The sequence below is a fragment of the Sceloporus occidentalis genome, unplaced genomic scaffold, assembly GCF_023333645.1.
Source record: "Sceloporus occidentalis isolate IW3139 unplaced genomic scaffold, rSceOcc1.0.p SCAF_1, whole genome shotgun sequence".
NCBI lineage: Eukaryota > Metazoa > Chordata > Lepidosauria > Squamata > Phrynosomatidae > Sceloporus > Sceloporus occidentalis.
The window spans coordinates 197,831,481-197,856,945 of record NW_028316981.1 but is presented as its reverse complement, the minus strand read 5'-3'; the positions used below and the strand labels follow the sequence as shown (position 1 = coordinate 197,856,945).

General features: G+C 38.8%; 1 protein-coding gene across 9 annotated transcripts in view; it reads left to right on the top strand.

Moving 5' to 3' along the window:
* Window positions 1-25,041, top strand: part of SHOC1 (shortage in chiasmata 1) — a 54,196-nt gene extending 29,155 nt beyond the window's left edge. For 7 of the 9 annotated variants that reach the window (XM_089488376.1, XM_089488407.1, XM_089488413.1 and 4 more), the window contains exons 15-28: window positions 962-1,138; window positions 4,154-4,261; window positions 4,593-4,774; window positions 6,524-6,596; window positions 9,678-9,747; window positions 9,868-10,052; window positions 10,882-10,999; window positions 11,435-11,546; window positions 13,270-13,391; window positions 15,548-15,641; window positions 17,162-17,293; window positions 20,042-20,191; window positions 21,621-22,548; window positions 24,735-25,041. In XM_089488376.1, coding sequence (XP_089344502.1) covers window positions 962-1,138; window positions 4,154-4,261; window positions 4,593-4,774; window positions 6,524-6,596; window positions 9,678-9,747; window positions 9,868-10,052; window positions 10,882-10,999; window positions 11,435-11,546; window positions 13,270-13,391; window positions 15,548-15,641; window positions 17,162-17,293; window positions 20,042-20,191; window positions 21,621-22,548; window positions 24,735-24,835 — 2,552 coding nt within the window. In that variant the 3' untranslated portion in view covers window positions 24,836-25,041. The remainder of the gene's footprint in view (window positions 1-961; window positions 1,139-4,153; window positions 4,262-4,592; window positions 4,775-6,523; window positions 6,597-9,677; window positions 9,748-9,867; window positions 10,053-10,881; window positions 11,000-11,434; window positions 11,547-13,269; window positions 13,392-15,547; window positions 15,642-17,161; window positions 17,294-20,041; window positions 20,192-21,620; window positions 22,549-24,734) is intronic. The other 2 variants (XM_089488426.1, XM_089488432.1) reach the window with 2 other exon arrangements.
* The last annotated feature ends 424 nt before the right edge of the window (window positions 25,042-25,465 follow it).

The window sequence follows — 25,465 nt, the reverse complement described above, 5'->3', positions numbered from 1 at the left end:
TGATGTTCCCGTGTGAATGTCTTATTAAACAGTCAGCAAATGTGATTGTGATGAAACTGTAAAACAGATGAAGATACAGTAAAAATGTCATCAGTACATCTAATCTAGAATTGGGACAGGCATCAATGGACATGGAATATCTGTGGAAATGCCAGTTTTCAGAAAAAAGTTCCATATAAACACTGCATCACATCCACATGTAGTGGTGGGATTAAAATTCAGTTTACTCTTCTCTTCATAGTGCCCATTGGATCCACTGTTAAATTTGCCTGTGTGCCTAATGTCTTGCCTGCTGAGAGGCCTATATAAAGAGATCTCTTTGCCATCTGCACTATGCACATGGCAACATCTTCAGGCTGTATGCATGTTGGCCCCTGCATAAAAATGGTGGGGTCACACACAAATATGAATAGGGGATAATCAGAGTGCATTGGGGGAAGGAACTGGGCATTAATGTGATCTCATCTACTGACTATGTCTACCTGTGAATAATTGTATAAGGATAAAGCAGGGTTTGACAAGCTGTGGTCCTCCAGATGTTGTTGGACTTTAGCCCTAGCCAACATATTTGTTGAATAATCATGAGAGTTGCAGTCCTATAATGTCTCATCACCTTTATTGTTAAAGCGTATCTTACTGAAGATGTAAAATAAACATTAGCAATTAATTTGACTTTGGCAAAGAGATAAAATAGAAGTGAAATATTTCTGTTGCAAAATTTCTATGGGAATAGAATCAGAATTGTTTGTTTTTGAAAAACAACAATGATGATGCCACCTAGTGCCCATGTATAACAAGTGAATAGGTAGGAAAGTTTCATATTTTCAGTCAAAAGTGAAAAATAAAAAGTGTGCATTCTCAAGTCTGTCTTGTGGTGCATTCAAATATTTTGCATTGACATCTGAGTGTATTATATAACCATACATCCTGGGCTTTGTTGTTTTTTGTTTGTTTTAACCAGAGAGCCAATTTCAGGCATATCTTATCCTTGAAGTAGCAGTGGCTCCATTTTTACAAGACCTCATGACTCTTGGCATGCGTAATTGGAAGTTTGCCACCCTTAATTTTGATGACTCCAGATTTTTTTTAAAACAGCAAGAGAAAGTGATGAAGGATACTTTTAAAGAAGGTGTAACTGGTAAGGAGAGATGTGTCCCTTATACTTAAATAACAGTGCATTTGTTATAATAGTTAGGGGCTTACAAGTGTTACTGTGATATTAGAATTCACAGTTGTGGGACAAGACAAAGAAGAGTATAGTCAAACACAGACCTATGATTTCAGGAAAGCTGATTTTAACAAGTTTAGAGAAACAATAGGTGGAGTCCCGTGAGTAAACATGCTAAAGTAAAAAGACACCCAGCAAGAGTGGAAGTTCTTAAAGAAGGAGTTGCAAAAAACCTATGAAAGAAGAAAAAGGGAAACATCTGAAAAAGCCAATATGGCTGCACAGCAAACTCTAGGAGGAAGTGAAACAAAAAAAGTATATATAAAGAATTGAAAGAAGAAGGAATCACCAAGGAAAAGTACAGATGTGTAGCCCTAGCTTGTAAGGGTACCATGAAAAAGCTATAGCTCAGAATGTGAGTTGGTAAGGGTGTCAAGCAAGACCTCGTTTTATCACCTTATCTTTTTAACTTGTATACTAAACATATACGTAAACCAGGATTAGACTCAGAGGAAGTAGGCATGAAAACTGGAGGAAGGAACATCAACAATTTATGAGATACAGATGGCATATACTACTACCAGAAAATAGCAAAGACTTGGAATGATTTCTGAAGAAAAACAAGGAAGAAAGTACAAAGGCAGGTTTGCAGCTGAACATTAAGAAAACAATAATAACCACAGATGATTTACATAACTTTAGATGGTACATTGAAATAGTTCAAGATTTTCCATTCCTTGGCTCAGTCATTAATCAGAATGGAGACTGCAGTCAAGAAATCAGAAGAGTAGAAATTGGAAGAGACGCTATGAATGAACTAGACAAGATCCTGAAGTGTAAAGATATATGAATCAATACTAAAGTTAGGATTATCCATGACATTGTATTTCCAATTTCTATGTACAGTTGTGAAAGCTGGACAGTTAAGAAAGCGGATAGGAAGAGAAACAACTCATTTGAGATGTGGTGCTGGAGAAGAGTTCTGGGGTTCATGGATGGTTAAAAAAAACTAATGGGTCCTAGACCAAATCAAGCCTGAGCTCTCCCTAGAAGCCAAGATGACTAAACTGAGACTGTCATACTTTGGACATATTGTGAGAAGACATGATTTATTAGAAAATCCAATTGTGCTTGGTAAGGTTGAAGTCAGCAGGAAAAGAGGAAGACTGCATTACAAATGGATAGACCTGCTCAAGGAACTAATGTCCCTGAATCAGCAAGACCTGAGCAGGGCTGTTAACAATAGAGTGACTTGGAGGTCTTTCATTTATGGGATCACCATAAGTCAAAGTTGACTTGAGGACAGTTAACAACAGTAATATAGAAGCAAGTAATTAAAACCTTTCCCTGTAGAGCAGGAACAGAACAATCAAAGAACCAAATCAGGATGTGCTGATGCCACAGATGAACAGGAAGCAACTAATTCATCTTTAAAGCGTTACAACCATCTAACAGATACTGTTATAAGAGAAAGGAACGAGGTGGAAGACAGTAATTAGAGAATAAGAATCGGGGGGAAACCCTTAAGTGGCTTAACTTCTCAAAATAATAATAATAATGCCAATGGGGAATGAACAGATTTTGCAAGATTAGAATGGAGAAGATAGTTCTATATTAAGTACTAGCTGTACCTAGCCATACGTTGCTGTGGCTCAGTCAGGTTAAATGGAAAAGAAAGAAAAGAGAAAGTGCACGTTTCTGAAATATTTAATTTCAAAATGCTTGTGGGTATACAATATTTTTTGTTGTTCCATTATCTGTGTAGGCATAGAGATTGTCTGGTTTGCCGACTCTAGAACACGCAACATATAATTGTCCATGTGAGAAGCAATCAGTGTCTAGATCTGAACTGCAGAATTCTGAAGATTGGCCCTGAGCTTTGTTGATGGTGATTGCAAACACCAATCAAATTGGGAATTGCAATCGCAGAAACATTGAAATGGAATCGTACAATATTTAGTATAGCATGTGTTGCTGTTACGTCTCACAGATGGCTCTGTTTTGCAAAAAAAAATTTTTTTACCTGTCACAGGTGTGACATCTATATAATAGTAGGTATATAAAAACATAGTAGGTATATAAAACATGTGTGTATTTGAATGGAACGGTGTGTCAAAATTTCACAGCAATCGGTGAAGAACTTTCAGAGATCTAAGATTCTGAACAAACAAACATTTACATTTTTATTTATATAGGCGGGTTACAGACCGCCCATTTGGGGCAGGCTGTACCCGCCCCTTTCCCCGGTGTATCGGAGCCTCAGCTGCCAGAACGGCAGCCGCTGAGGCCCCGATCCGCCGCTTTTCAGGCTGTGGGGAAGCGGCAAAATGCCGCTTCCCCGCAGCCTGAAAAGGGGTGTCCTTGGGGCTTCAAGCCCCAAGGACACCCCGCGGCGGCGGGGAGGAGGAGAAAGGGGCCGCTTGGCCCCTTTCTCCCTTGCTTCGCTGGGCGCAGCCATCTGAAGGCTGCGCCCAGCGACGCAAAGCGGTGCCGCAAACCAGGAAGGAGCTCTGAAATGGAGCTCCTTCCTGGTCCGCGCTAAGGGTGCACTAGGCGCCCTGGCGCGGAGCGAGAACGTCACGTCCGCGCCGCCCCGTATAGAGGCGGCGCGGCTGTGACGTCCTCATGGCGGCAGCTGTCTGGAACGGCCGCCGTCATTTTTTATGCGCAGAGCGCGTATTAGGGTTAGGGAGGTGTGGAAGCACCTCCCTAACCCTAGTACGCACTCCGCACGTACTTTAATGGCGGTGTGTAACCCGCCATAGATAGATTGAATTAAGTCACCAGTTTAATTTTGATTTTGATTGCAGAAGAGCAGTGTTTCAGAAATCTATTGCAGAAGCAACTTTAGCACTTCAGATATAGAGCTCTGGGATTAAAGGAGAGTTAAGAGGTGTTATTTCTTGGCTATGATTTCTAAATAGTTCATGTATTTTGAGGAAAAAATAATATGTAAACATTACCTTTTATTTTTTTAAAAATCAGGTACCCAAGATGGAAAAGGTATTACGCTGTTCAAACATGCTGCTATTCTTCATTTGCTGGTAACAGTTCGAGATCTCTTATTAACATGCAACTTGAACACAGCATTAGGTTAGTTTTATAAATAAATGGTCCCCTTCATTATTTAAATGAAATATATCAAAATAAAACAAAATCCCTGCAGTTAATGGGAGACACACTGTGATGCTATGAAAATCTGTTGATATTTTGAATATAAAATAGTTTGTATAGTTTTATAAAATTATGTACAACTATAGTTTGATCGTTTCAATCAAATGTGTTATTTGTTTTTATTGGATTACTTGCAGGGGAGGTGAAGAGAGGTAAAGGGGAAAGAAAGAAAGAAAGAAAGAAAGAAAGAAAGAAAGAAAGACTAGTGAAAAATTGTAAAATGTGGAATTGATCTGCCTTTTTTAAATAGGGTATTTGTCCACGGCAAAAGATAGCTATAAGGATGTCCTAGGCTCTAGCCTGGATGATATTTGGAGACAGTTGACAATTGTGCGGTTGGCTATTCAGAAGCAAGAAACCAATCCCAAGATAACAGAATTGCAGCATCAAATGTCTGAGTGGGTACACAGTAATACAGATGATCAGAATAAGGTAAATTACACTAAAAAGTGATGATGAACCAGCTTCAAAGCCAAGTTAAAGACCATATTGTTTAGGGAAGCATTCCCAGGGAGTCTGTGATTGTGTCCTGGTTGTTCAGATGCTTGACTCAATAGTGGATATTGCTGTTTTAACTTGTTTCATATGATATTTTTAATTTATTGCTTTAACTTTTAGATTGTACGCCATAGGCAGGCTTTTATATTCTTGATTTTACTTGGTTTTGTACAGCGCCGTGTAGATTTACGGCGCTTTATAAATAAAGTTAATAATAATAATAATAATAAAGGGAAGGAATATTTACCCATTAATGTAGTAACAGAAGGCTGCAGCTTGTCTTTTCAAATGGGGCTCTTCTTACTTAGAAGATCTGACTGGTTATTCTTTTGCTACAACTCCTAGAAGGAAGATGATAGCTAGAGCAGACATGTGCTGCTCAACTCCACTGCCACTTGAATGGAGCTCTTCTTAAACAGCAGATATGCACCATCTTCTGCTAAATTTTCTCTGAATGCAGCTCTTCTTAGCCAAGAGCAGCTGGAAGACCAAGAGCAGCTGGAAGGGCTAGCCCCAAGATATTTTAACTTCCTGAGTTTGACCAATAAATGGCATCCCACCCCCTGTCACTCAAATTAAGGTACACAATAAGCAAAACCAATTAAGTTATTTGGGTTGCTGAGGTAGAAAGTACCACATGCATCTCTCATTTTCCCTCATAGTAAAAACAGGAATAGCAAAGTTCTAAATCCAATTGTTTGTTGTTGTTGCTGTTGTTGCTGTTGTGTGTCTTCAAGTCATTTCTGACTTATAGTGACCCTAAGGCAACCCTATCTCTAGGTTTTCTTGGCGAGATTTATTCAGAGGTGCAGAGGCAAGAGAATGTTTGCCTTCCTCTGAGGCTCAGAGAATGTGACTTGGCGAAAAGGTTTTCCATGGATTTGAACACTGGTCTCCAGAGTCATAGTCCAGTCCAGCCATAGTGAAACTACTACACCAGACAGTGGAATCTTGATAAGACACCAGACACTCCTTGAGCTAGAGAGGCCAAACTAAGAGGGAAGGAGAAGGGAGAGCAAAAAAGTGGAAGGGGAGCCTCTCATCCATGCTGGTGAAATCAGTCAAGCTTGCTCACCTGAGACCAAGTCCCTTCTCCTTTCCCCTCTCTCTTGCCCTTCTTGTCCTTCCCTCTCATTTCTGCCAACTCTTGCCTCTGCACCACCACCACCCCCCCCCCCCCCCGCAAGCCAGAAAATAGCATCAAAGATCTGCTGCTATGGCAAGGAGAGTGGAGAGGGCCAGTGCTTTTTAGGCTCTCCCAGGACAGACTACAGCAACAGTTTAGTCCATCCAGGAGAGCCTAAAAGAAGCACTAATCCCCTCTACTGTCCCTGCTGTGGCAGAAAAATGCCAAAGAGCCACTGCTGCAGCAGGGAGAGGTGAAAGTAAAAGGTAAAGGTATTCCCTATTGACAAGCTTGTCAAGACCATAGGGGGGTGATGCTCATCTCCGTTAAAAGCTGAAGAGCCAGCATTGTCAGAGACTGCTCTGTGATCGTGTGGCCAGCATGATTGCACAGAATGCTCCTGGTAATACTCTTAAAATACTCTCTTCATAATTTTAAATAAGTATTATAATACTCTTTAAAATAATATATTAAATTATTTTTAATTTTTAAATGTCTAATACAAATAGAAACTGAATGATAGAGGGATAAATTTTATTTTATATGTCATGTGTCAGGTGGTAATTGTGACTAGAATGGATTTTGATGAAGAAATAGCCGACCTTGTCAACATCATTAGTACAGTGCAAGGTAAATGCTACTTTTTCTACTGCTTTTGAAAATAATAATAATAATAATAATAATAATAATAATAATAATAAATTTTATTTATATACCGCTTTTCCAAAAAGATCAAAGCGGTTTACATAGAGTTTAAAACCAATTACAAAACACATCATAAAACAGATAAAACCAAGAGCACTAAATACAATATACAATCTAAAAACAATCATTCAATCAATCAATAGGGTGAGGTAGAGAGTCAGTGGGATCAGAGTACACGACTTCATTTTCCATGGGGGAAGGCTTGACAGAAGAGGAAGGTTTTAAGCCTCTTTTTAAATGTTTCCAGGGGGGTGATAAGACAGAAGGAAGACTGTTCCAGATTTGTGGGGCAGCTACTGAGAAGGCCCTCTGGGATGTAGTAGCATATTTAGATGATGGAATTTCTAGCAAATTCTTCCCAGTTGTTCTGAGTGTGCGGGGCGGATAATATGGGGAGATGCGGTCCCGCAAGTAACTCGGGCCCAAGCCATGTAGGGCTTTATGGGTAATAACCAACACCTTGTATTGTGCTTGGAAGCGAATAGGCAGCCAGTGCAGATCTTTCAGAATAGGTGTTATATGGTCAAACCTGGATGCACCAGTGACCAATCTGGCCACCATATTTTGTACTAACTGAAGCTTCCAGGCTTGGTACAAGGGTTGCCCCATGTAGAGCGCATTATAGAAATCCAAGCGAGAGGTTACCAGAGCATGTACCACCTTTTCAAGGTCCCTTTGGCCCAGGTAGGGTTGCAGTTGGCGTATCAACCGAAATTGATAGCAAGCACTTCTGACCGTCGGTCTTCCCTCCCTATCCACAGATACTGCACCCATAAATTCAGCCATTCACAGCTTGAAAATACAGACACACAAATTCCAAAAAGCAAAGCTTAACTTTGCCATTTTATACAAAGGACACCATTTTACTATACCATTGTATATAATGGGACTTGAGCATCCACAGATTTTGGTATTTATGGGGCGTTCTGGAGCCAAACCACAGCAGATGCCAAGAACCTACTGTAGTCTTATGTTTGCCTGCATATTCCTGTCTTGAATCAGAATTTCAAATCATTAAATTTTCGCCAACTTCTCTAAGGGGCGAAATAGACGGGCAGGAAGGAGTGTCCAGAAGCCACTTCCGGTCCAATCACCCTGTGGTCATGGTGAAGCCACTTCCGGCCCCGAGGGCACCTCCTGCCGCAATCCCAAAAGGAGTGGGAAAGATCTGCTCCTTCTGGGGCTGGTTTTGAACTGCCTTAGGCAGTCCCAAGGTGGCTTCTGGGCTCTCTAGGGCCATGTGTCTTGTAAATGCCACACCTCCAGAGCGTCTGGAAGCTGCCCCCATCCATTTCAGTAGTAAAAATTTATATGCCTGTTTCCTTTTTCCTGGGAGGTTCCTGGAGTGGAAGCTTATAGTGATTTTGTGCTATGATTATATTTACTAACACACATACATTGAACCAAATTCTAGACTATATGAGAATTGCTGTGGTGGATTAGATGAAATCCTCACCCTGGATTCTGTTCTCACAGTGGCCATTTTCACTATGGACAGTGAAAAAGATTAGCATCAGTTCAGTAGGAGCCTTGTCCCATCCCCTCAAACAGGATCAATTAAGGCAGTGATGGCAAACCTTTTAGGAACCAAATGCTCAAACTAAAAGGCATTCCAGCACCGGGTATTACTCGGTGCCAGGAGCAGGACTTCCGGGGGGGATGGGACTTCCAGTGCAGACTCCCACCTTCTGAGAGTGGGACTTCTTTCCCCCACCCTCCCAGGCCTTCAGCTGCCTCTCCACAGGCAGCTGAAGGCTCAGAAAGAGAGGAACAGGCATGCTCCTCCTCCTCACACACCCTCCCAGGCCTTCAGCTGCCTCCCTGGAGGCAGCTGAAGGCCCAGGATGGCCGGGAAGAGAAGGAACAGGTACATGCCTTCCACATGCCACAAAAAAATGGCTTCACGTGACATGTCTGGCATGCATGCCATAGGTTCGACTTAAGAGTTTCAAAAGATCCTTGTTTTAGCCAGCTGAAGAATTCAGACTCAGATATATTTGTGTCCCTTGCTGGTTCTATTCTTACAAATTTTTCCACCCACAACCAACCTTGTAGGGTATACCAATGCCACCAACTTTTAAGGTTGAAATGAAATCTTAGCCCTGGACAAGCATACTTGTGATTAAGCCCCAGGGAACTCAGTAGAGCTTAAGTAAATATGCATAGGATTAGACTGTTTGAAAACTTATTTTATTTATTTACTTTACTTTATTTCTTTTCTATGCTGCCTTTCTCCCAGAAATAGATCCAAGGAGGCTTGCACAGATAAAATTGTTTAAAAGATTTTACAATAATTTTTTAAAAACAAATTTAAACCAACTAGCTAAAAACAGTATTAAACGACATAAGAACATACAAAAGTTTAAGAAAACATCTCTAAAGCACACACCCTGTATAAAAGCATCCCCAATACAATTATATGTTAAAAGCCTGCTTGATTAAAAATGTCTTTGCTTGCCAGTGAAAGAAGAGCAGGGAAGGGCCCAGCCCAGCCTCCCGTGGAAGGGGTTCCAGAGACTGTGAGCAGCCACTGACAAGGCTCTCTCTTGTGTCCTCAGCAAGTGAGCCTATGATGATGGTGGTACCATGCCTTCCCCCATAGATCTTAGGACTCTGGCAGGTTCATATGGGGAGATAAGGTCTTTCAAATAGTCTGGACCTAAGCCAGGAAATCTTCCCCTAAATCAAAGGTTATTGCAGAAACATGCACTGAGTATTAAAAAATAATCTGTTATAGAAAATAATATCCAGCGAACAGTCATAGCAACAAGAAACTTTTAATAAAAAGCATTACACAGTATAAAGTGATAAGAAGTTTACTTATAATTTTAGTTTCAAAATGTAAAGAAGAGAGAGAATTTCACAATTTATATAAAAAATAAGATATTACCCTTTTATGCTCTCTCATTTAATGTAAATTGACAAGTTTTCTCAAATATTAGTCATTGGCAGGAGCTAGTCTCAAGAGTTGCAGAATTTTAACAGTTTATCTCTGTCTTTAAACAGGCTTGAAAACTGGGTATTTGCATACAGAGAAAAGAGGAACTTTGTTAGAGAGCAAAAATGTCATAAGTAGGTGGGTACAGTTTATTGTTTACTGACAAATAGTCCAAATTCAAGAAGTTCTTTTAGAAAAGTATAGAACATAACTGAAAATAGCTATATTAAAAAACATTTCTTGATGTTTTATTTTTAGTTTACAAAGATATTCTTGTGTTGTTGTACGTAATCAGCATATTGGACCTGATTTTCCCTGGACTCATTTTTCACTAATGGTGGAGTATAACTATTCAGAAAATTCCTGTTGGGTGGATCTTTGCAAAAAATTGAACATTTCTTATATAACTTTCAAAACAGCTCTCCCAGAAGCAGCTGGAAATGGTAGGTCAATATTTAAAATACAAAATGGATGGAAACTCAGATTAGAATTCTTGGGCTTGCTCCATAAAAAGTGTGCTGACTTCTTTTTAAATGGTTACATATAGCCAATTCTGTAATAGAAAAGAAACAAATAAAAAAGTAATCAGCTAGTTAGACTTGTTTAATTTTATAGCCGTGCAAAAATGAAGGTAAAGGTACACTATTCTTGTTCTCTGATCCAGTCATCTAACAACTGTGGAGTTTAAGAACTTCCCTGATAAGGATGGCATGTAACAGTTTGTGTCACTGGGGTCCAGGTAACTGTCAAGAACAAGTCTATGTAGTTCTCACAGCTAGCATTTCTGAGTGCAGTCTTGACTGTTTTCTTGCACAGATAAAACCAGGGCAAAATCTGAACCTAGAAGTGCCATCAGTTATAGCAAAGGATTACCTACTCACCGAAAACCAAAAAATTACCAAAATAATTGCCCAGTTGTATGATGAAAACTGTTGTTCTTTAATCTGCTTTTTTGGATAAGAACCTCCACTTCTATGTTCTTATACAAGCCCTAGCATTGATACCAAAACACTCTGAAATTTTCTTGCCACCCTTCCTGCAAGCTGGTCTGAGCTGAATGGGAACCGTGTTGGTGCTGCCTAGTTTGGCATCAGCTGAGCTCCCCCCATTCAACTCACAGCAACTGCAGGGGAGGTAGCCATAAAATCCAGAGTAGAGTGGTCACTGCCACAGTAGCAGATACATAGAGTATCCCAGATTAAGTCGAGGTAAATTTTAGGTAATTGTGATAATACTACACATTTGTAAAGTGTTTATATTTTTTATCTTCAGATGAGGGATTCCCAGATAATTTTGGGGGTGTCCTTTCCAATGTGCCAATCCCCTATGTTTTTCTGACATCTGAGGGACTCATCAACACCCCAGAAATCCTGCAGTTACTGGAATCCAAGTAAGTAGGGAAGCTGTAGAACAGGTTACTATCACATCATTGCATTCCTCTGTTATTGCTAGAAGTACCTTCTTAGTGCCACTGCTCTGGCAGCAATCCTCCCTTGTATACAGGTCAATAAGGAATGATTTCTTGTGGCATATTTGGACCAGCATTGCTGTGTCATTGTCTGTTTATAAGTACCTATGGTATCTTATGTGTACACTGTTATAAGTGAACACCCTAGCTTTCTTTTAGGAGACAGACCAGGCACAAGTATGGAGTGCAGAATATTGGATGGGAGTTTGCCTGGAGCTCAACATAAGGGTTCAATATAGGCAAGGGAAGATCACATTAAGAATAAAACTGGGATGTATGAACAACTCCATGTTAATATGTTTTGTTGGATTGTTGCAAGGCTGTGGTTGGCCTGCTAATAGGGACTACTCTATCTAGGTACAACATTACATTTATTGAACGAAGCTGCTGTGAGGCATTACAGTTCTTTGGAAGTACAGAGCGCTATGTTGTGATGACCATAGATGAATGTACTGCCCTTGTTATGCAGGTAAAAACAATGTTACTATGGAATATTCTGCTCTTGTATATATCTAGACATCACTGTTGTCCTCTCATGCCCACAGATCCTTGTTGTGAGGATCTAAACTGTTCACAGTTTAATAGTAAATTAACATGAGAATAGCTCTAAGAAATCTTGCTAGTGAGGATTGTTCTGCTGCATACCTATTAAAAATATTGTATATTTGCCAGCTGAATGATTGCTAATCCCAGATAAGGCGTAAACCTGAAAAATACATTCGTTAGGATTATGAAGTAGACTTTCAAGTATGCCAAATTACAAACCAAAATAGTAAAAAAATGTGATCAGAACAACAAATAGTGGGCAGGGGCCAGCACTGTTATCAATGGTACTGGAAGCAGGGACAGTTCCTCCTTCCTCCTGAAACCTATGACACACCTTCAAAACTTGCTCTACAGGGCTCAGGATCAGGTTTATGGGCAGTATGGAAGTCTGGGGGTGGGAGATAAGAAAACTGTGTTATGCTACCAGATGTCCAGTGTGATGCTGGATTTCAACAAATATTAATATAGAAACAAAGGTATTGGAGGGTTTGTTTTTCAAACTACATTTTCTGAACAGCTGTACTATTTCATGAGTTGTTTGCAGATTGTGAGAGAGGGCGGGGATCTGAGTTTGGGAAGGATCTGAGGAGCTGCATTCTATCACTGACCATGATTAAGGGATCAAGGAGGGGGTGAAGATCAGTGTAGACAATACCAAAGCAAAGGGAGAATGATCATATTATTCTTATAGATTTGGCTATATTTCTAGCAACTACTGATCAATATTGCATGGCTCCTCGGGAATAAACTCCACTATAGCACTCTAAAAAAGCACAGCTCACTTCCATGCAACAGCTTTAGGGTCTCCACTTTGTTCAGGGTATTTAAATACCTTTAAATATCTGGTTATCATTAAAACAGAAGTTTGCAGGATGGATGAGGAATCTTTCACAAACTGAATCCACTCCACAGGCAGGCAATTCCCCATTCCTGATTTAAGGGATTTATAGTGACATTTTGAACAGCTGAAATACATTCACTAATTTTCCTGTGGTTTAAAGATGGACATTTTTTATTTCATTCTTACATGCAAGAATGAAAAATTTTGATTTTTTGCATTTGCATTTGTCTGTCTCTGTGAGTGTGTTAAAATGCAAATGCAAAAAGTGGCAGAATATATACATATGCAATGTTTTTGTTCAATATATACTCTTCCCCTAAAAGAGTTTCCATATGTAAAAGATCTAATGGGAGTTGACAATTTTAAACCATTTTTTCCTATGGGGTAAATATGTAAAGGCACTCTTAATCATGAATTGAATGAGAAAATTTGCAGTTTTTTTAAATATACCTCCTGTGATTGGGTAGACATCTGTAATACACTTTTAAAAGCATATCTTAATTGAATTAGCAGTTTTATTAAAAGAGAAACAGTAGTGTAAAGCAATTTAAGGGTAAATTCAGCTTTGTCCTCAGACCATTGTGGATGATAGATATAAACTCGCATATCCATCCAGATGTTATATTGTATTGTATTCAGCTCTGACAAATAAATGCAAAGGCTTTGGGATAACTTGTTTCATTAATTATTGTTTCATTAATATTTTATACAATAAATCTTTAACTCATTAAGGCTATTCACATTCTGCCATGGTTTGTCATGCTATGTCCCATATACTCTTAACTTATGCCTGTTTTCATTGTAGAATGTGGAAGAACTCAGTTATGAAAAGTCATCTGATAATATTGTATTAAGACTGATGGTGCTATCCCTCCAGTATAGTTCCTGTTGGATTCTTTTATACTCCAGAGAAAGACTGAATTTTCAGTAAGTTCAAAACATTTGGTTGATCCTGACTCATGATGTTTAGAAGCAAAACAACCTTCTTCTTTTTTTAAGTGGACATTGGAATATTTGAGACTATTGGAATGCTGTAACTACAATGGGGGAGATGTATTGGACCCCTTTCCTTAATTTTCAACTTTCATTTTAACAAATAATGTGGCCCAAAAATGAGCATTTATGGCCTTCCAGATTGGGTAAGTATAGTTGTGACGGGTGCTGGAAGTTGCCATACAAAAATATCTAAAGGGTTATATCTAGGCTCACCTCCCATTTAGCTCTTTTAAGTTGTTTAGATGAAAGGAAATGCACCTAGCAGTATCTTACACAATTTCTACTTAAAGTGGTGGTCTGTGGACTGGCACTCGTCCCCAAACTATTGGCTGTTGATCCCAGATGAGTTTCTAGGGGGAAATAACATTTGTAACCAATAGGCACAAATGTGATACCAATACCTGGCATGTTGTGGGGGGGGGGATTATAGTCCGCCATATCAGCTAATTTGAGATGCACTTGTTCTGCATAATTCAAGATTAATTTGGCCTAGCCTTCCAGTGCTCTGGGCAAATAAATGCAAAGTCTTTGGGATAACCTGTAAGCAGTAAGAATTTATTTTTAAATTCTTATTTCATTAATATTTAATACAATAAATCTTTAACTTATTAAAGCTGCTCACATTCTAGTCTCCTGCCTTGGTTTGTCATTCTGTGTCCCATATACAGCACTCTTAACCTCTATTACTACAAAATTGCCGACTGTCAATCTGATTGTTGTACTTACTATTACCCTCAATATTTTAAAAGTGCTTTGGATCCTTCAGAGTAAATTCATCTCTGTCCTCAGACCATTGCTGATGATAGATATAGACTCACATATACATCCAGATGTCATATTGTATTGTACTCAGCTCTGGCAAATAAATGCAAAGGCTTTGGGATAACTTGTAACCAATAAGGATTTATTTTGAAATTCTTGTTTCATTAATATTTTATACAAGACCATATATTGTTCAGTGCAGCTCTCTACCTAACAATGAAAAAAAAAAGGTCCTTTCTACTCCTGTTTTAGGCCTGAGTTTATTCAAATTAGACAAATTGCTATTAAATTATTGTTGTATGCCTTCAAGTCATTGCCAAACTATGGCAACCTGAAGACAAACCTATCACTGAGGTTTCTTGGCAAGATTTGTTTAGGGGGTTGTCATTATTGTCTTCTGAAGCTGAGAGTGTGTGACTTGCTCAAGGCCCACCAGTGGATTTCCATGGCCAAGCAGGGGATTTGAACCCTTGTCATCAAGAGTCCTATTCCACAACACCACACTGGCTCTCTGCTATTAAATATTAATAGATAAATTTGTCAGTATTGTTTTCTCCCATATTCATTTTTTTCCCATCGAATTTATGGGCAGGTTTGCTAATTTGGTCGGTTTTTATTCAGAAACAAAGCAAATAAAATTTTCAAAAGCCTGCATTTGCCAAATTCAGTAGATAAAGCTGTTCCTAAGTATAGAGAAGACCATGTACCCGCCTGCCAGTTGAAGATGAGGAGCATTTTAGGGAGGAAAAAGAGGTAGCAACTTTAATTCAGTATCACAAACATGCTGAATAGACAGATGCTGCATCCACACTGCAGAAATAAGCCAGTTTAACAATCATGGCTCAGTGCTATGGAATCCTGGGATCTGTAGTTTGTTGTGGCACCAGAGCTCTCTGACAGAGAAGGCTAAGTAGCTCACAGAACTACAAATCTCAAAATTCCATAGCATTGAGCCATGGCAGTCAAGTGGTGTCAAACTGGATTATTTCTGCAGTGCGGAAGCAGAGCTAAGTACTGAAAGCCTGCACCTTGTTAAGTATATCTATCATCATTACCCTTTCTTCCACATTCGTTTGTTTTTTAAATCTCAGTTTCTTTGCACTGAAATTCATGGAGAAATATGTAAATTGTGCCAAGTGTTTATCAGCAATTTGAACAAAATGAAATGAAAATTCTCATCCAGACTTCATCCATTTAGAAACTGGTGCTATTTGGGTTTTTTTCATAGATGTTTGTGTGGCGATTGCTTAACATTCAGTGTTGTATTTGTTTTAAGTTCTGAACCCAGATGTTGAATAAGGATAGCAACATGATGTTTTGTTTAGGTATAGTCTGGGTGGAAAGACTCTGCATCACCTTGCCTTAATTTATGCAGCCTTGGTTCCATTCGCCCAGAAGTCAGAAGACTTTGATGTGAAGGTAGTGTATGTTAAAAGATATTTGTGTTGATAATCTACTATCAGTAAAAGATCTTGGCTTTTGTGCATTCATAACAAAAGTTATGAAATAGGTTAGATTTAGATAACTGGATAAGGGGATCTTAAAGGGTGTGAGAGATCTCATAACAGTATTCAGTCCAGTCTGACAATCCAACGGTGTTGATCTAACTGCCATCTGTGGTTATCCACCTCCAACACCTACCCTCTTCCCAAGGACTATTGTTGCCACTATGGAATAAGTTCCTTTAAGATCTGTGTAAAGCTGTTCTTTATATAATAGTTCTAACACTAGTGTAATGCTGATTAGACAGGAGGCATGAGCCTGTTAAATAATTTAATTTAATTTTTAATGGACCTTTTTGCACTCTTTATTCTCCAGCCCATAAATATTTGTAGTTGCAGTTTCTTTTATATACCTACACAACCAAGTCCTAACTTCTCAATCCTCACAGCCTCAGTCTCTTCAGACCTTCTCCTCTCTCAACATACTTCATCCAAACGTTAATCCTGTGTAACTCTCATCCTTTCCACTCTCATCAGTACATTTGGGCAGCACCTCTTACTCTCATTCCCACCCTCAATCACCATTCATAAGTACAATCACGCCATCTGAAATGTCATATCTGTTGTGCAAGCTTTGTACACCCTTCTGACTATACTTGCTATCTTAATCTACATGTTGTTGTGTGCTTTCAGGTCATTTTCTACTTATGAATCTAAGGAAAACCTATCACAAAGTTTTCTTGACAAGATTTATTCAGAGTAGTTTTACCATTATTTTCCTCTTAGGCTAAAAAATGGTGACTTTCCTTCTCCATAGCCAAGTGGGGATTCAAACCCTGTCTTCCTAGAGTAGTAGTCCAGCACTCAAACCATTGTACCATGCCACACATTACATTTCCAGTATATAATATCAGAATACAACATATTTCTACAAGTACATATTTTTACAGGTTTTACATGATAGAATCCTGGAAAGTATTTCTTTCCTATGGATACTAAAAAGTTCCCTTGAGAGGAAAATAATCTTGTCTGAACAGAGGTTGCAAATGTTTTATTACCACTAGAGGTCAGCAAATTTACCATCACATTTCAGCAGTTCACTGCTATTCTATAGGATTATTTTTACTGTTGTTGGGTATGTTTACTTCAGTGGTTCCCAACCTGTGGGTCGGGACCCCTTTGGGGGTCGAATAACCCTTTCACAGGGGTCACTTAAGACCATTGTAAAACACATATTTGCACGTAGCAATGAAAATAATGTTATGGTTGGGGGTCACCACAACATGATAAACTGTATTAAAGGGTCACGGCATTAGGAAGGTTGGGAACCACTGGTTTACTTGCATGGTTAGCCCCTCTTTATTTTTCTCATCATATATGTGTGTGTATGTGTGTTTGTTTGTTTGTTTGTTTGTTTTCATATTTTGCTACATCTACATTGTGTTTAGTCGTATTATAGCATATTTGTTATAAACTGATAAGGAAACAATCTTTTAGGTGGCTCTTACACCAGGAATTGAAGAGACAGCATTTTTGGTTCGTCAGATTGCTGACCACACTCTGTTGACATCTAAAAAATATCCTCAGGAGTGGCTGGACAAAGTCTGGCTTTCTGTCTTACCATCAGAGGTTTGTTTACTTTAAATGAATGGTTTACAACTCATCTGAACTATCAACAGCTCCAGAGCATAGAAGTAACTTTCTACAAATAAAAACTTGTAATTTATTGAGGGGTGGGGGGTTGGCCACAATTACAGTGTAACTAGATTACATTACAGCTGTAATATGAGGAAAAACTTCAGTCCTTTTGTGATATAAGAGTATCTGTGTTTTAGTTGCTTTTAAAGTTACAACAATATGTGGCTTCACTAATTAGGTGTGTGTATTATCACAGGCCATCAATTCATGGCATTCTAAAAAAAACTTTAAGGTAACAAATAGTAACTTTTTAAAATAGCAGCTGGGTTCTGGCTTGGAACTCTAACTAACTGCATCTTAAAAGTAATGTCTGAACCTCTAAGAAGTTCTATTGCATTTGTTCGTGTTCATACACATAGACATGCACATGACTGCAGTTATATGCAAACTGTAAGTAGTGCAAACCCCACTATTTTCTCTGCTAAGTATTGAGCAGATGTCTTTTGTTGGATTTGCCCTCCCTTGCCCTGGCAGATTCCTGGCAAATATACTATTTGCATGTACACAGCCTACAGCAAAGTTGAAATTATTCATCAGCAGCTGTCACCCTCATGAGCAGATCAACTGGATGAGAAGGACTCCAGCCCACTCTTTTACATAATAGGCTGTGGACCTTCTTACAAGCAGATTTTGAAAGGAACAAGGAAAGATACCAGGCATTAGAAGTACCTAGTTGAAAATAAATAATTACTTGTGATTAATTACATTATACTAGTTGCAACATAGTAAAGGAGAACACCACTCATTTTGTGGTATAACTGGAACATTTAGTTGTTTTTATAGTTACAGGGGTTTGAGCTCACTAAATGAGGAATATCACTTGGTTTATGTGTTGTCTTATGCTCAGTTGCTGGTACTGAATGAATCAATGGGGTATACAGGATGACAGCGTTTGGTACAAGAGTTCAGCATTTGCAACAGTCAGATTTTTTCTTTAAATCATTTCCTAGTTACTTTTTTTAAAAGTATAACAATAATAATAGCATTAATATTAACTATCTGTTGGGCTTAAAACTTTTAAATGACATTTGGAACTATAATGGCCATTCAACAATATATTGACCCATTTGAAAAGAAAGATCACAGCCTGACATACGACATGGTTGGCTAAGAGCCTCCGACCTGTTCACAGTTCAGATATCTAATGCCTTTACATAATGATAAATTTATCTTTTGAAAGGGGAGTGGTGAAAAAAAGCAAATGGAGCTCTTATAAGATTGTGCCGTCTCTTCCTGAGACATTGTCTTTTTTTGTAGTACATCTACATTCCTTCCATCTGTTACTGGAAATTTCACTATCAGAGAGCCTATCCAGAAGAAAGGGGGGGGGGATTGGTGACAGGTGAATTGGCTAGCAGAGAAAGAAAGCAGAGTGAATGTGGACTGGGCTGATAGAGCAGAAATGAGCTTATTGATGAATAATTGAACAGGCATTTATTTAAGGGGGATATTGATTTGGAAATGCTTTTTAAATACATTTTGGGAAAATAAATAAGTAAATAAGAGAGGGTTGTGTTTAGTGATTATTTTGGAATTGCATTTATGTTCCAGTATCCAAATCAATTTTGTGTTTGGGACTTGAGGCCCCACCTCTGCCTACATTTACCCAGCAATCCTGCCTGGCTGGCAGTTGCATCATTGGTTGCTCCTGCTCCTTTGTCCCGCTGAATGCTCCTCTTTGTGGGTTTTGAGAGAGGAGATCTGGAAAGGAACACCATGAAACCTGGAAGTTCCCCAGTGACCTCCTCTGTGTGGGAAGCAAGTGGCATGACGGCGTGGGCCTACAGGGTCAGGCCAGGGCTATGGAAGAGTTGCTCTAGCAAGAGCCTTTTGCAAGCAGGAGTTGAGGGCACTGGCCTCCAACAGCTAATGAAGTCCCTGGGACTTATCTCACAGGTGAATCACAAGTTGTAGCAGTGTGAGAGGTTCTATTTGTTAATATTGTATTGTTAATCTGATATTGGAAACCGCTTTGATCGTCCACGGAAAAGCGGTATACAAATAAAGCTTATTATTATTATTATTATTATTATTATTATTATTACACAACTCACTTATCCTTTGTTGTTGTGTTCCTTCAAGTCATTTCTAACTTATGGCAACCCTAAAGTGAATCTATCATGGATTTCTCTGAGGCTTAGAGTCTGTGATTTGCACAAGGTCACCCAGTGGGTTTCCATGGCTAAGTGGGGATTCAAACCCTGGTCTTCAGAAACATAGTCCAACACTCAAAACACTACGCCACACTGGCTCGCTCATCCTTTAGTCTCACCATTTTGCCATTCTGTTAAATGGGTGGCCTGTGCCAATACTAAATATTCATTTGCCACATCCATTGACAGCTATTTTGTGATTATAACCAGGCTATTTTCTCAAAATCTGAAAAGTTTACATAATCAAAAAGGTTTGGGGCCTCTGTCCTGTAGACTGTTTATCTATAATTTCCCTAACAACTGATATTTCTGGAAACATGGGCTGCAATCCATTAAGAAATATTTATAATTATTGCTGTTCCATTAATTCTCTACTTTACAGCAAATAGACCATTTCATAACAATATGTCATCTTTAAAAAGTTACTTGGAAATTAATTAGCTTTTACTTCAAAACATAATGAAATATCACCTGCAGCAGTTCACCTTGAGAATATCACAAAGCTAATTGTATTTTATCCCTCAAGGCAGAGAAATGCTTGCTTACATTTCCATGCATCAATCCTCTGGTGGCTCAAGTGATGTTAAAGAAAAGTTCTTCACTGGAGTGGCTTTTGTCGGCAACTTTTGCCCAGCTTCAGCAACTTTTGCCAGAGGTGCCAGAAAAAGTCTTGAAGGTCAGATATACAGGCCATTTTGACATATCTCATATGTAGTGTGACTGTGTGTACTTGAATGCACATAGTTATGCATATCTGTGTGCACCAAACAATAATTCAACTTTCAGTTGAAACCCTAAGGCGGACAGAATAGTCTTAAGGTTGCATTTCCCCCCATAATTTAATCCTAATAATATGTGTAGGTATAATGTCATAGAAAGGGGCTTGCGCTGGTGTAGTTATACAAAACTACAATGCAAAATAAATAGAATAAACCTGGTTTACAGTTGCTGCATGCTCCCATTGCACAAGGGTAATCTGTGGCCCTTCTGACATTTGTAAAAGGTTGTCTGTCAAAAGGGCCACAGATTACCCTTGTGCAATGTGAGGATCCCAATTTGTATGCTATTACCTGTCAGGATGGTATTGAAAAATTGCTTCAGCCCAGCACTTGTGTGATGCCACAACAGCAGTCTCTGTAATGTCTTTGTAACATGGTTTATTGCTGCCACCATCCAGTCCCTAGACTGTTTTTTCCCCTCTCATATTAATGTTTTCCTTAATGAGGCTGTGTTGCATTTGCCAGAGTGGTGAGAACCAATGTAATGCTGCTGCTGACTCACCATGACATTCCATTATTCTGTATCTGCTTAAAGTGTTGTAATTAGTGCAACAGCAGAGTACTCAATTTACTGTCATAAGCATTTTTGCCATTCCATACATGTCTTGGAAAATGATTTCCAGTTCCTTGTAACACAGATATTCCTCATTTCCTCATCGTTTAGAGGGGAAGAGGGATAACCTCTCATTCTGTTCCATTAACAGAATGAGGGGTTATCCTTCTTCCCCTTAAAGCCTACCCTATACCCCCAAAGACAAAGCTCTGGAGGCCTGGAAAACCTTCCAAAGCTGTTTTTGTGTTGGTGCACAGGGTTGCAGGGTGGAAGGTTCTCCTGCATTAGTGGTTGAGCACCAGCACAATTTTTGGTTTTAGGCTTACTACTGCTTTGTTAGCAGGCCTATAGCAATCCCTTCTGGGATGCTGATGGCATTTTATAATGCACTCGAGATTAGCATATCTACTGGTTAACTTCAGAGCCACTGCTGGAGGGAGGCTAAAGCCAGTGACCAGGGATGAATGTGGAACTGGGAGAACCGTGAGAACAAAAGTTTGAGAACCACTGGAGTAGATAACTGGTTTCTTTGAAGATTGTTCAGTAGCTACCATTTGCTTGAGCAAATTGTCCAAAACAGAACAATAGCAAAGAGCAGTATTTAATCTATGTGTTGCTTAGAATTATAGAGTTGGAAGGGATCCCGAGAGTCATTTTGCCCAACTCTCACAGCTGACTATGTACTATTCTAGATTTGTATGGGCTTGTATTGTGTGGACTTCTATATACTATTCTAGATTTGTGTGGACTTGAATCTGTTTCTTCCATTTCAGCATTTTACTGACATCACATCACTGTACAACTTAAAACCACTGCCAAAGTCAAAATCTATAAAGGAACCTATGCCTCCTGAAGGAGAAACAAACTCTACCATCAACTCCAGTTGTCAACTCCTTAATTCAGAGGTGTTGTTGTCTAGCTTCCCAGAATGTAATCCCTTTAATGAATATTCAGGATTCTCTCCTGAAGTACAGAAAAGCAAAAGCTGTTCTCTAGATTACTACCAAAATGAGTTTTGTACTCCAATGAAATCAACATTAAGAAACAACTTAACAGCGCCTGCCATATCGTACAAAGAAGAGAGGCATCAGTGTCTGCCATTTTTGAAAAAGATGGAAACAGAAAGAAGAGTACATTCATCACTTGCACTGAACAATCTTGAAGAACCAAAGCACATCTGCTTTGAAGCCTCCGTGCCATACTTAAGCTACAGTCAAAGTGGCACTAATACTTACCTTGAAAATTACTCGCAAAATAGAATGTTTCTTTCAAAGGTGTCAGGAGGCCAAAAGCTAGAGATGCCAGTCTTGTCAAAGAATCCTGTCCATCAAGATGTTAAAAATGTATGCGAAATCAAAAAGCAGCCTCCTGTGAAGCAGCGTCACTCTGCTCAGGATTTCAGATATTCTTGGTGCCTTGACTTTAATAAAGGTTGTCCATTCCAGCAGAGCTCTGACCATTTTCTAGGAGAATTTGAAGGGATTGCATATTGCAGTCCAGACCTTCAGTCTGAGAAGAAATTGGGGGATAAGCACCCTTTCCTACAAGCAACAGGTTCATCTTTCCATAGTGCAAATTTCCACAAAACCATATCAAACACAGATGGATTCTTTAACCCGAACTTTCAAATAAGTGGAGACTATGCAGCAAAGAAAGGCCCCAATTTATCATATAATCTAAGAGAGCAAGATGCTTCAGCAGGTATAGTAAAATAACAAGCAATGTGCTACAGCTAATCTGACATTAAAGTACAATGAAGTTCCCATTATAGTTTTTCCTTTTTTTAAAAAATGTTATAACCAGAGCAGTTATTCTGTCCCTACTACTTGCTTTTATTGTGGAGTATTTTTGCATTTTACCTGCAAATAATTTTAGCTGACGTTTGGAATAATTGGCAGCTTTTAAATATGTGGATGGAAACCTGATTATTCCAAAATTATCTGCTTATCTAGTGTTTCCTTTGTTCTGCTGGTCTTATATGTTTAGCTGACTGGAACACTGGAAATCTTACCTGGCATTTTGGGTGACTGTGTAAGAGATCATTATGTAAATATGGACTTATCACCATATGCCATAGTATCTTTTAAACAAAAATTACTATTGTTTAAAATTAGGCAGTTGTTTTTCAAGACAGTGGGCAATCCATTTCTTAAATGAAGCAACCAGGCCAAGTGCCATCCTTAGTTTGCTTAACCTAAGTACTGAATGCATTAGATTCTGTCTTTTATCATGTTTTAATCACAACCCCTAGTTTTCTGCTTCAAGTACTGAATGAAGCAAACTGGCACTGAACAGAGAAGGGTTAACTGAAATATTGCTCATATAATCTGATCATAGGGAATTGAAGTGATTATAACAGAGCTATAAAAAGTGCTGTCATCTATTCCTTATGGGTTAAAGTTTAGAACCAAGTACCCCTATTTTTTATGCATGTCAATTCTTATTATACACGTTGACTAGAAAATTTATCACTTGGCTCTTCTGATACAGTGGTCTTGTGCCACTGGAAAGGCTTAAATTTATTTTGATATAACATTTCATAGATCAGAGTTCACATTGGGAGACGCATGAAAAGTTACCTTAAATTGGCAGAACTATTGGTCCAGTACCTCCTTAGAGACACAGATGCACCTCTTGCTGCTGTCATAGCAGAAGTAAAAGCAACTTACTGTTGTTTACTTAAGCAAGCAAGATGAATACTCCATGTGTCTTGTTCACAGGCGGAACAGCATTTGTAGGAGAAGTATGTACTGTAACTACATAAATACCTGTGCCTCTAATTTCAGCTGCATTCGTGCTTCTGAGGAAGTGGATTAAAATCCACAAAAGCTCATGATAAAATGAATTGGTTTTAAAAGTGGCTGCTAAATTTCTTCCCCCTCTCTTTTTATGCTGACTTTAATAGACTAATACAGTCGGACCTTTTAAAAATGTCAGAATATTGTCCTTATTAATGTTAGATATTATGCAGTTGCTATTAATTTTTTGAAAGCTAATTTTGAAAACATATAATTTCTCCCTAAATAATGCCAAATTTGTAAGAAATGTACGTGTGCTAATACATTTGGTTAAAAAAAGTCCTGTTAATGATCTAGATTAAAGCACCCAGTGCTAACCATTTTTTAAGCTTATGCACATGTAGCTTTGATCAGGTCACTGGAAGGAGATGTAACTTTAAAAAAAGTGGTAAGGTAATGAGGCACACTGACAATGTGTCCTAAAAATGCAGGGCTTGATTAAGTGAAGTAATGTAACTTTCTGCTAGTACAGACCAGCAAAAAGAGCCAGCTTCTTGGCAGTTTGGGGGCATGGTGTACACACAACACATGCCCTCAAGATGCTGCAAACACGCTGTGAAGCTGCCCTGAGCAACCACATGGCGACAGTGTTGATTTGAGGCATTTTGGCAGCATGGCATTTAGAAGCTGCATGCCAAAACAGAGATAAATGGCTGCCTTTTTCCCAACCCAAAAAGGAGCTTCTTTTTGTGCCAGGAAAATGCTGGATTGGGGCCGCAGCTTGCGGTTGCTGCAGCCCCAATCTGGCACGCAAAGGGGCAGCCAGAAGCTGTTCCTTCAGGGCAGTCTGTTTTGCCTGAGTCTCCATTTTGATCTCATAAATAAATGTGTAAATATCCCACTACTTATAATTTCTTTTTAGGCACCTAATTAAACAGTAACATTAAGCACTTTAATGAATCCAGTTGGAGAATTAAGCAAATGTTAAATTCTCTTACAGTGAAATTGATGCACATAGTATTGGCTCAGTTCTCCTCTTGAATGTTTAAGCAGGCATGGTGTTTCTTATTACCTGTAGCATTAATGAACTAAATCTTCATAATTATGGAATGCTTGGGACATGATCTCTCATTTATTTTTCTTTGGCAGGTTTAGAATTTGCTCAGTTACCACAGCTGAAAAAACGTCGTCTAACATTTGAAAAAGATCCTGAGAGAAGTGATGGTCAAACACGACTTAAATTCTTTTAAAAGAAATGCAAACTAATTGTTAGATATCTGTTTAAATTTTAAATCTGTTTAGATGTTTAAGCCTTCAGATATCAGTTTAGACAATTCTATATTTTATAATCAATTCATTTTTATTATAACTGTGTCTCATTTTAATGCATTTTAAAAATATTTTCTTATATATACTCATGTTTGGACTTTCTTGAGTTCTCCCACAATAGGCTTGTGGCAGTTTTAGACATGTTTGAACTTTTTTTTAAAATCTGAGAAAATAAAATCTGAAGAATTACTTGAAAAATATCTGTGCTTGAATACAATGATTTGGTGACATTAAGCCACAACTGTTTTTATTATTCAGAATCTGTAAAATTTATTCACATTATCAGTGTAAAATCACCTATATTTTCAGCTCTGCAGGCAGAGGCTCAGAGAGAATGCGAGACTCCATGTTGCAGTGGCTGCTTCAGTTGGTCCCTTGCTTGGGTTGCTTTTGCTGTTTGTTGGTACTGCTGTGGCTAGCTTGGTCCTGGAGTTGCCTGAGTCAGCTCTGCCGATGGAACTATCCATCCCGTTCAACACTGACTATTGTCACTTCCCTCTCTTTCTCATGTTTGTTGTTCCCTCCAAATTCCCCCTGCCACATGGCAGCTG